This window comes from Hetaerina americana, unplaced genomic scaffold, assembly GCF_022747635.1.
Source record: "Hetaerina americana unplaced genomic scaffold, ioHetAmer1.1.p SCAF_6, whole genome shotgun sequence".
NCBI classification, from domain to species: Eukaryota; Metazoa; Arthropoda; class Insecta; order Odonata; family Calopterygidae; genus Hetaerina; species Hetaerina americana.
In genome coordinates this window covers 26303874-26316494 of record NW_027287205.1, presented here as the reverse complement: position 1 = coordinate 26316494, position 12621 = coordinate 26303874, and the positions used below count along the sequence as shown (strand labels likewise).

General features: G+C 36.4%; 1 protein-coding gene across 2 annotated transcripts in view; it reads left to right on the top strand.

Annotated features, from left to right (window-relative positions):
- The window catches only part of LOC139695172 (uncharacterized), a 593181-nt gene that overhangs the window by 553419 nt on the left and 27141 nt on the right, over positions 1-12621 (top strand). For both annotated transcript variants that reach the window (XM_071593839.1, XM_071593840.1), the window contains exons 3-4: positions 6551-6936; positions 10889-11102. In XM_071593839.1, the coding sequence (XP_071449940.1) occupies positions 6551-6936; positions 10889-11102 (600 nt within the window). The remainder of the gene's footprint in view (positions 1-6550; positions 6937-10888; positions 11103-12621) is intronic.

Sequence of the window (12621 nt, the reverse complement as noted above, 5' to 3'; positions counted from 1 at the left end):
TTATAAAATATATAATCCATGGCACTTGCGCCTAAAATTTACATTTGGCATAAAGAACACAATATTTGACCGATTATCGAATCGATATTTAATTCATTCAGTGTCGCTCCACATGTTCTGTCCGAAGGACCTAATTTAGATTCAAATATTTATTTTTCTTCTATGTACAAACTGTGTCTATGAATAGATGAATGAAGCCCTTTTAAATGAAGCCGTCAAGAACTGGTTATTTTTAATTTTCCTTCATTTTTTATCGTACATGATTTGATCACAATCAGCGAACGAATGGGTGAATTTTGGTGAGCACAGATTTTATTTAATGTGCTGTTTCCTTTGTGGAAATATTTAACTTCTATTAAGTTTTTACCATCATTCCGTAACATAATTAATATTAAAAAAGGAAAATCCGAATTTTGTTTCAGGAAAAAATATTTTTTTTCTTAGGTATACTTTAAATTTGAAAATAAATCCTGGCATTTCAATTAAATTTTTCTGATTCCAACCAGTTAAATTGATACTCGATAATCATCTATCAAAGATATTATGCTATGGGTTGCTTTATCTTTTAAAAGTGTCCCGCCTTTAAAAGAAAGATAGGATCATAGGTACTATTGATTTAACCAATTCTCTAATGACTGATAAAAGAAATTGCAGAAATACCGATGCGGTCATTAACCTATGGCGCAACATATAGAGAGATTTGAATGAAGTCACCATTGAATCGTCCATAAAATGAGGTTGAATTGCATTCATGAAGTTCTCTTCGTGTTCCTTGCATTTGGACCAGAAGTTCACTAAAATCGTCTTCTACGACTTAAGCATGCAGCCTTTCACTTATAGTTAAGGGCAGCCATGAAAATGGATATTGAAAGATGTTAGGAATCTCTCGATGACAAAATGCCATTTTTAATTATTCGAATATAGTTTTTGGAAAAAACCTGCTCGTTTTGTGCCAGGAAAAACAATAGGGTGGGAACATGCAGTAAGATTGAAAAGAGGTGCTTCACAAGAGAGAGAGAGCAAGCCAAGCGATTTTGTGGAACAGAACGAATCTAAATTCATCAGATGAATTCTACAAATTTTTGTGAAAAAATCGCCATTGTTTCCAGATTAAATTGAGAAAGTTTGACCCATTTATATAAATACAGTTTTTTCAACTCTAATTGTGTATGCGGAATACATTTTTGGAACTTTTCAAAAAATTTCCTGGAAAATGTTCTGAACTGAACGTAATTGATGAGAAAACTAAGTATCATCACACTCTCCTGGGTATTGCAAAAAGCAAATTTGCGCATCTCTTTCCCCAAGGTGTCATACCAAATTGCCATTGTTTTGTACATTAATAATGAAATTTCTCAAATATTTTATTATTGTGATTAGCTCATTAATTAATAACATTAATCTCTTATCCACAAATTGCAGTATATCCCTACACCACATCTTACTTTTCCCTTGATCTCATGAATGACATTCTCAATATGCACATTAAAGTTCAATTGTGATAATTAGTAGCCCACATTACTCCTTTCTTTGTTTTAGCTTCCTCCCTACTTTCACCATACATAATTTGCCTTCCTGTTACCCCTGCTATGATGCTTATTCGTGTAGTTAAGTCACCTATTTTGCGTAAAACTAGACGCCTCCCAAAACTTTAAGCACGGCAGATGCTCCAATTCGCCGATTTCATCTCCTCCACCAAAAATATTACAGGACAGCACTCCCTTCAAGAGTAGTACGTTCCCAGCAAGAGGAGAACATTTCTTGAGTCGTAAAGACTAAACTACGTAATCAAGACTGCATGCCCCGGAGGTGTGTTGATACAGACCACGTATACAGTGAGGAGTTTTGCTATAAAAGTCTCCTTGTGGCAGGGTTGGGTGGGAAGGCGTGGTCACGGAGGATTTAGCAGTACCAGGAGGAACTGGTATGTGGGCGGTTGGGGGGGGGGAGAGAGAGCGGCAGTGGTAACAGATAGGGACATTGTGGACGGTGGTGCCGTTTATGCTTTCGGTGGCTAGCAGCGGTCTCCCGCATCCGCGGCCATTATCGCGTGCTAGCAAAAGGGGCCGGCGCCGCGTTCATTTCGGCCGCAGTATAATGACCGTCATTATGGTAGTTGACTCTCTGTGCTACTGCGCTTTACATAACAAAAAAGGGGGAGATTATTAATTATTCTCCGTATTTATCTTGGTGGAAATCGTGTGTTTCCATTTTAAAGAAATCCTACGTTCACAAAAAGAGCCCGGGCCCCTCCCTTTCGGAGACGGTGTATCTGATGACTTAACACCGTTTAAAAGTTCAAAATAAATTTAAATACGGCAATAAAGTGTCTGTAATGTGGGGGGATGGAGGGCAATAAATATGGAGAGTGAGTTTGATAATGTTTAAATAATAAAATGTTAATTGAGACTGGACGTAGCATATACATGGGGGTGGGTATACCACGTTTTGCTCTAGCATCTAGATTTCAGGGACAGACGGAGAAGTGTGTAGCTACATAAAAATGTGATTTCGTCGTTTTCTTTAAAAAGTTCATAAACTCTCATGGAGCATTGTGCACTTTTATGCAATTCTCCTTGCGACTTGGTGGTGATTTCTACTGCGAATTCAAACAATAGAATCTAGACAAAAATTGTTCATCAATAATCAAACTACTTGAAAGGGAAATATATGGACGTCCTGCGTAATTGGGTGGGTTATTGCTTTTTTCGACTTGGAGCATATCATCCAGACTTATTTGATGGATTATTTATGATTTCTTTTGTTTTTTTATGTAGTGAAATTCGGTGAATTCTCCTTATTTCCCAGTATTTGAACCACTTGGCTTTTTTGTCTCCTAATCCGCTCACTCTCTTTGGTATATCAACTTTAATCTTAAAGATTTCGCGAATGAGATTCTTCAAGAGAGAGAGAGAAAGAAAGAGGAAACGCATCACCGTTTGAGCCACTCTTCTCACGCCATACTGTGAAAATATCCACTTACACCGCGGAAAATGAGTGATATTTCCACGGAATATGCGTTGAAAAACTCATTCATTTCAATTTCTTGATTTTCTCTCGAATCTGAATGACTCTTTTAAAGCATATACTGCCGTTGAGTAAAGGGACTTTTTGAGAGATAAAACTAAGGGATCTTCTACTAATAAAAAACCTCTTCTCTCAAAAATTATGAGAGGAATCTGGTTTTCGGATAAAAATTCTGCAAAAGACTTTCTTGTGAAACATGTATTTTGACGATCATTCAATGCTCCTCGTCATGAACTTATCGACACCGCTTTTGTGCCATTCATTCGGGTCTTAAGACCGTTATTTTCTGATTCCAATTATTTTTTAATGTTCGTGGTTTGATGCTCAATCTTTTCCGACTTCGCGACAGATCGAGTAAGATTCACATTGCAGAAGACAAGTGTGAAATTTACACGGCAGGATTTATTTTAGTCGTGGAGAAAACATTTTCTATATCATTAATACAAGTACTGGACCATATTTGCGGCTATCACATATTAAATGGGAAATATATAATAATAGATAATATTGTTTTCAGACGATAATATGTTACCTTGCAGAATATTTATGAGTCTATAAAATAAACAACAGATATTACGTAATATAACGTTCATTCTCTTAGAAAATTGTTCTCACCTATTTTTTTAATTAAAACGTTTTATTTCACGTCCTTTTGTGAAAGATTCGAGAGGTATTGGAAAAAAAATATTTTACATCTGTGCTAAATTGTCAAATTATTTAAAAAATTTGTGGGAATGTACCCAGCACATTTATTGATTAGAAATTGCAAGGACATTTTGGCACAGTGGCACATAGATGGACGATTCAGGTTGCATATTTTAGTAACGCAAATCTATCCATCAATTAACTTAGAATTTATTTCAGATATTATTTCATCAGATTTCAGATTGGGTGACTCAAAAATAAGAGTTTTATTTTTGAGCTCAATTTGTTGACCAGCAATAATGTATTTCATGACTTTGTTCGTGGCGAACAGTTAAAATCATTCGCAGGCAATATAGTCATTACATTATTATCCATGATGCCCTGCTTTTAATAAACACACAACAGATGCCGATGCACGCCGATCTGGTTAGGGCATGTTTTACATTTATCGTGAATAACTTTGGTGCGTACAATAAATAAGCAAATGTTATTAACGAAACGTTTCGGAGCTCCGTTGTTAAGAAAAATAAAAAATAAAATCATATTTATTCAATAGAGTAGTACACTCGTATCATTATGGAAGGCTTTGTTGAGACTATGAAGTGACAAGTGGTTTGCTACGACATAAAAAGGACGGTTTTTAATTGAAAAACACAATGGTGCATATATAATCACTGATATATTTCACGCACTGCTTCCTTTTTAATTACTGACATACGTGTAACCAACCTTTTTTGAATTTAAATGTTTCCGAAGCCATAGTGAGGAATACCAAAATTTATAGGTTGGGAAATGAGAATACAAATTACATCCTCTGTTATTTTCTGACAAATTTCTGCGAATGGAAGCTAATAATATCGTTCACCTGCAACGTTATCGTAAAATAATTTGTAGTCCAATACACTTATTTCCCTGTGAATCCGTTTTTAATGTGATTTATTATTATTCCATCTAATATTGGGCCTGATATACAAGCTTCCACAGTTCATGTCCTCACGTCTGACGTTCATCGAGAGAATAATGTGTACACCAAACCCGATGTTATGTTCTTCTTATTATCCATATCCTTGATTTTATCCAGTTTAATGGGAACATTGGCTTATAATTAAATATCGTAGGATGGAAAAAGTAGAATTATGGCCTCAATTTGACTGCAAATCTTTATTCATAAAAGCTTTTTAAAATTCTCTCATCGCTCGAAAGTTTATTTATCACTGAATAATTATCGAGAGAAAGCTACCTCAAGTAGAATAGGAAAAAAATTCATTCATGTAGTATCGCAGGATTTGGGAGGTAATGGTTAGTGATCTAAGAGAGGAGTAAATGTTGGTAAAAGAATCATTTGCAAAAAGAAAGGAAGTGAAGCCCTGTATATCAAGTGAAGTCTAAAATAATTTTTTTTTAATAAAATCACTGTATGAATCTAAGTCAAGGGGCTTCAATCTTTGATTGAAGACTTTTGAATTTGGTTATGTAGAGAAATTGAGAAAATAATTTGGGCATACAGAAAGACTAAGGACGAAGTTTAGATATGGCAGGCAATGAGAGGACGTTGCTTTTGGAAACCCGACGATGGTCGATAAAGGTGGGCGGAGAAAATATTGAGCCTTAAAGGTCATAACAGACGGCAACATTTTGGGGAACCGTCAAAAATGGCGTAAGAGAATAGATGTTTTAAAATTAGATTCTTCGACTTTTGGAAAAGGGAGTTAAGCTTAGAATGCACGCTTATAGTAATAGTCTAAGACAGAGTTATTTATTGTGTGAATTTGTATATACGAATGATATATAAAGTCTAAATTGATGCAAATTGCAGTAAATAGAGTATATAATTTCAAATATCCCGGTTCATTTTTCGAGAAATAGAATAAATCCATGAAAATATTAATGAAAGTATTTTATTCAAATATTTAATGAAAGTGTTTCGTTGCTTTACAAAAATGGAGATAGACTTTAGGAGTTACGTGCGATATGAGAATACCGCTGAAGATTAAAGGTAAAATATACGAAACTAGAATTAGGTCTACCGATTGCTCTAGCTTTTTGCTCATCGGTAACACATGGTACACCTTGGACCTGATTTTGGATTTTGATGTAACCAAGAGTCCAGGAACCGTGCCAGGAAAGGAAATAGTACCGTACCAGGAAATGTAATGAGTCCTGGAATCTTCGAATACATGGTATGCATTTAATTAAGTGCGTCGTACAAGATCTCGTTTATAGTTTTCCGAAGGAGAAGCTGTTATTTTTATTTAGGATTTTTATCTTTTTTAAATAGGATCATTTTACGGGCCTTTTACGCGCAGTATACCCTAGCAAAGATAATAGCAAATAAAGAATATTTTTTACGATACATTACGCTGTTTCCTTGCAAAATTTAAACAAATTTAATGATATTTAAATGTGCTTCAAAACACAAGCTAAAATTATATTCTGTTTGATCGGAATTGGAGTATAATAAAACATTTTACAAAGGTGAGGTGCATGATTTATCTTGTAGGAAATAAAATTTAACCAAACACTAAATTCAAGTAATTGTAACGCTTGAATGCATGTTTATCCTATCTTACTTACTGGGCAATGGTAACGCCATCTAACATGCTCAATCACAAACTTGAAAATATCGGTTTTATTTGACTTAAGATTATTTTTCATTAAACCATTCTACCGTTTAAGGTTGATTGGATGGACACACAGCCATTCTCAATATTCGCAACATTCGTGAGACTTTAGCTACAAGAGCCATTGTAGAACCCAGGTTTTTTTCCCTTTGAGTCAATTTTACTCAAACCAGTGTCTTAATGTTAGCATGACGCCGTAGGTCCCCCTCCGCCATGCTACTTGACCTCCGCTGATATCCACCCCTCTCCGTCCGCAGGCAGCCACGATCGCGGTGGAGAGCCGTGGCCCAATGCCGTGCCGGGTGGACTCGACGTTCCCGCCAAAGGTGACCCGGGCGGGGTCAAGGCCAAAGATGCGGCGGGGTCCTTCCGCCACCCACCCGGGGCGACGGAGCCTCCGGCCCACGGCGGGGGTCGAACGCGTCACCGGCATCACCACGACGATGACGGCGTGGGGAGGTACCGTCACTGGACGCAGCACCAACAGAACCACCACCATCACGACACGTCGGGAAGACCCAACGCGGGTCAGGGCCGCTGGGGCCCTTACTTCGAAGACCAGGAGAACGCGACCAGCGTTTCCGTCCCGTTAGGGGGCTCCGTCCATCTCAATTGCCGCGTCGGGATGCTGCACGATAAGACGGTGAGTTCCATAAATTAATCAGAGATAAAAAGGGCCCTTCCTATTACGATACTTCCCCGTTATTAATCAGCCATCTAATCCATTCACCAATTGCACCGAAAATTCAAAAAATAAAATGATAGCATAAATTAATGATAATAATAGATTTCTAGTAAGTTACAACATGTAACAGTTTTTTTGGGAGCAATGTTGATATTAGACTGAAAACTAAGGTTTATATAATTTTAAAATAACAACAAATTGACTTTTTTTCGTGTCATTAGTTCATTATTTATTACCAATTGTTGTTAGCCAACGCGTAAGTAATTTGAATTTAGGAGGCTTAAAAATTGTAAACAGTGTCAATAAGTATTTCGTGAGTTGAAAATAAATGCGAAAAATAAAAACCAATCCTGTAAACTGAAATATCCCATTACGTCATCTATCAGTGTCCAACTAAAGTAATTTGCTTCCTTAAAAAACGCAATACAATTTCCCTGGCGTTTTGTTTTTTTCAATTGCACGCTGCATATGATGTACTGGTATATTTCTCACTTTGATGGTATTATAATCACTCAGTTTTGTGATAATTTCACTAACCTTGTGCAAATGAGAGAGCGAGAATGGCCGAAATTGTAAAGATAAAAGCTTTAACTAAATAGCATTTGAAAATTTCAAATAGAATACAAACTATCATTTGGAGAGTTCCAATTAGTTCTTAGAATGTATTGTGGTCTACATTAGTTCTCATTCGTTTCATGACAAGGTTACTACTATTTATAGTAGTTAGATGAATTAAATCCAAAACTGTATGTTTTAGTTTGAGATTTAAATGGTATGTCATTTCTCGAGCAATATGTATGCTCTAAGTAGGATTTTCACATGAAGAGAATTGCTTTCAGGCAGGTTCATTGAATGAGTTCATAGCATCTATAAAATACAGGTACAAGCCAGTACGGGTATTGCTATTTATATTTTGAGCCTTAACTACACTAAGTGCTTTAGGCGCCATCTGACGTTTCTATCTGAAAGTTTGGCCCTTTTAACGCTGACTTTCCTCAGAACATTTTGTCGTTTGATCATAACTTGTGTTGTTCACAATAACTCAAAAATTTTTCTCTGCGAAAAAATTGAGTTAACTCGTGCACACTTTCGTGCGAATATTTTTTACGAATTTCGACGTAAATTGTCAAGACAGGAATGCATCGATCAACTTACTTCCACTTTTAGCGATGAAGTCCCGTTCTTTGCCGCTGTGAAACGCTGATATAACGAATTATATCACAGCCGATGTTCGCTAAGCGACGAATGTCGTGACGGTCGTCCAAAATTAGTTGTTGTGCCAGAAAACATTGACACTGTGCAAGAACTAGTAAAGGAAGATCGTCATATGACTAATCGTGAGATTGAGACATCCTTTTGGATTAGTATGACGAGCATCAATAAGATATTTCATGATGCTCAAGAAATACAACATTGGTGCATCAAAAGCTGTGTCGTATAACATTTAAAGAGGTGAATAAGTAGGATATATGCGTATGAGCCCGAAAAAAAACCGCCGTCCACTGTATGGATCTTCCAAGACGAGCCAAATCCGACAAAAGTGATTCGCGCACGAAGCACATCGAAGCAAATGATCGCCTGTTTCTTCGGAATAACTATACATGTTGCAACCATACCGTTAGAGCAACCGTGAATTCTGAATGGTATACGAGCATTTCTTTGCCAAAAGTGCTAGGTGAAATACGGAAAAAGAAGCGGCAACGAAGTATGATTCTTCATCATGACAAAGCAAGCTCTCACAGATCGGCTGAAACAACTATTTGACTATTGATAGAATTGAGCTCTTACGGCTAGTAGTATTGAATGAATGTAAAACTCCAATAGCCGTAAACAGTTTACCTTTCTAAACAAAGTAAAAATGAAATTAGTTGGCTAACGCCACAAGCCAAAAAGGGGTAAAAGATAAAAAGGAAAGGCCAAAGATAACTTTCCTTTTTACCTTTTACCCCTTCTTGACTTGTGACGTTAGCCAACTAATTTGGTTTGTACTTTGTTTAGAAAGGTAAACTGTTTACGGCTATTGGAGTTTTACATTCATTCAAAACTATTTGATTAGCCAAAACGTCGAATTGACAGGTCATCCTCCGTACAGCCCTGATTTAGCACCAAATGACTCCTTTTCATTCCCGTTTATGAAGAAAAAATTGCGTGGCCTATGTTTTTAGGTGCCTGAAGAAGCCATAGATGCATTCAAAAACCATGTTATGGAGGTACCTAAATCGGAGAGGAAAAAGTGTTACAAAAATGAGTTCAAACGTATGCAAAGGGTATTGATTATCATGGAGAATACTTCGAAGATCAATAAAGCCATTTTCAAAATAAATTACTGTCTTTTCAATATTAGGCTGAAGATATAAATAGCAACCCTCGTATTTCTATGACTCTCGGTAACACAAGAGGGGGAACAGTTTGAAATTCCGTGAGTGTTTTGCACCAAGATGATCAAAATAGCTGGGGAATTGGCGTTGGACAAAAAGGTTTCTACAGGGGACAGGGAATAGATGACTAAGACGTTGGGTGAGGAGATTTAGAAAATATTCTCTAAAAGTTTTTAATTGAGCGTGGTTTTCCACGGTGAAAAGATATGGTCATTGAAGCAAAATGATTGGCGTAGACTGGAGACTTTTGAAATGTGGGAGTGAACAAGGATAGAAAAGGTGAAATGTACAGAAAGAAAACAATCGATTAAGTGCTAGATATCGTGGGGATTGATGAATAAAATGCAAAGTTGACAGGAAAGATGGAGCATTTTGATTGGCAATGACATGTTGCAAATTGTGATGGAGGGGATAATGCTAAGCAAGCGATGAAGGGGCAGGAATAGGATGGGCATTTTGGACGTAATGATGGGAAGAAGAAAGTATGCGGAATTAAAGAAGGGTTTACTGTTGCGCGGCATGTCAGGTGTATTATTTGCTAGGAGAGGCAAAGAAATAATTGCTAGTCATTCTTTGTCTACCCAAAACCTAACCTAAAAGGTCGTACAGCCAGTAATAGTAAATGTATTGATAACCTTTCCAACCAACGTGGCTCAATGGCAATGAACTAATGACTTGAATGAATTACTCAAGAGTGATTTGGCGACATTGAAAAGTAATAGTGAACAAAACAAGGGAATTTTAAATGATAAAAACTTTTCTTTATGTGGCATTGTCATTTGTTAATGGTATAATGCGTCAAAACATTTAATGGTGCTTAATACGCCGAGGATGGTTAGGGAAATAAAACTGGCTCAGCGATTTTTTTCAATCATTTGAATTTATTACCGAATAGCTTTTTGATTTGAATAATTCAAATAGCTGCGGGCAATTAAGCAACAGTTACTTTAAAAGAACCCTCCACTGAAATTTATTGAAATGAAAGAATTACACTGTTTTAAGGTCATTAGCCTTGACCGAGACTCGAACTTAAGTCCCTCAATTTTGGGAATCGAAGGATCTGAATTCAAGTCCCGGTGAAGATGAATTATTTTTACACTTTAAAATGTCTACTTTCTGTATTTTTTTTATTTATTATCAGGTCTTATTCTGACATTTTCAGTCTTGTACCTAAGGATGGTTCCGTGAGTCGAAACGCGCGTCGTGCGATAAAGTTTTATTTTTTGTAAAAGTGCTTTAGTCTAACTTTATTATGGATTCGTTCAACTAAGTCAACCCTGGAAATGTTTATCTTACGTTAAAGTTTTGAAACCTGAGTCGAATCAATATCATCCTGTGTTTGCATAAAAATTAATCTGACAATTAGAAGAAAACTTATCTTCCGGTAAATCGTATGTTTTGGTTTTTAATTGCATATTGATTTACATTGCAATGCTTCCGGATCCGCCTCTTTGGTACGTTTTATGGCCTACTGCTTTTGTCATTTTTTTGTCTATTGATTGCGTAAAATCCCTCTCTTCCATCCTCCGCAGGTGATTTGGCTTAGGCGTCGAGACGACGGCGTGAGCCTCCTGACGGTGGGCGATGCAGCTTACAGCAGTGACAGTCGCGTCTCCCTCCGCTACCAATACCCGAACAACTGGCGACTCCACATCAGTCCGGTGGAGAGGCCGGATGAAGGAACTTATCTGTGCCAGTTGTCCACTCATCCGCCGCGGGCCATTTACACCAACGTCACGGTCTTGGGTGAGTGAACCACTTTAGCCAAGTGGAGTGCGACCGTGTTTGTCCGGATTTCCGATATATCTGGATCCAATTTTCAATAACAGCCAGTCTGATACTGATGCTGCTTGACAATGTACGTGATTGCGCCACGCCCAAATTCTATATGAAGTTTAAGCAACAGAATTTCATTTATTACTTTAGCAGTAACACGTTCACATTTTTCTTCAAATATTTTTTTATCAATTTTTGTGGCTGCTGCGTGAAAATAAGTAGGAAATAATACGGTCTTGTGGCACTATTTTTTCAATTTATTTCCAGTCTATTCAGATATTCGTTAATCCACTTTACTAACGCTCCAATGTAGCTCTTATTCAAATAAATCCACATGTAACCCTGTTAATCATCGCTACGGTATTTCGCAGGGGGAGATTCCGAGCAATTAAAATAAAAAATATTTTTTTTTAATTTTCGGGCGCAATATGTAATGTGAATATGTAATGAAAATATATTCTATGATATGCAATGAAAAATAATGCAGATCAGGAAAACTACAATCTAATTCATTGCGGTATCTAAGTAATAAGTAAGTATACTTTTCTACCCTTGAGAGACGAGCTGTTAGTAAAAAAAATAATAATAAACTAAGGTTAAGTGAAGCAATGGTAGCAATTAGGTCACTTAGATTGAGAAATAAAAATAATTTTTGTTCGAGAAAAAAAATGTTTTTCGTAAATTTAGTATAAGGTCAGGTTTCGATTGAAAATGCGTCGTACAGCTTTAAGGAAATTGCGTTGGGTGTGTACTCACATTCTTTATTTTTAATAGGTTTCTTGGAGTGAACATATGAATTTTACGTCTTCTCATCCAAATTTTCCAGTTTACCTGAGTCTTTCAACTTAATATGGAAACGCCTTAATTTATATCGCAAACCTAGTTTTGTTTTAATCGAAATGTACGCATCACGAATTACTGCACCAATCATAAATAGACCGCCAAAATCCTTAATTTCTCAATTTCTTCATCAGATTTAAAGCAAACAAATAATTTCTATTTATCATCAACGATCAATCAAAAACAACATGATTTTCGTTGAATAAGGATTTTTAACGTTTCAAATATTCCTGGAAACCATAGTTACTTATGGGTCGTTACTTACACGGAAACTGAGGTATGTGTAACCTGACTGCAAATCTTGGTCACGCCGTATGATATGACCTCTTCCCCACACATGTGACCTATTCCCCTTTTCGATATCGGACGGAAAAGTTGTATAATAGTCAATTTTATATTCGGATTATTATTTTCATTAAATTGCTTCTCTTCTAAATTATTTTATTTGTTTAACAACATTCCAAAGAGGGCTGAACTTTTCATGGGATTACAAAAAAATGATTCTGCAAAATCTAAAATGTGGCTAAGAATTTAATGTTTTTGCACTCTTCATGCTTATCGTATGCTGGTATATTTCAAGTATTTAAAAACATCCATTTCCAGCGACATGTATTAAAGATTTTTTTGTATTCTTGGGCATTTTTCAAAG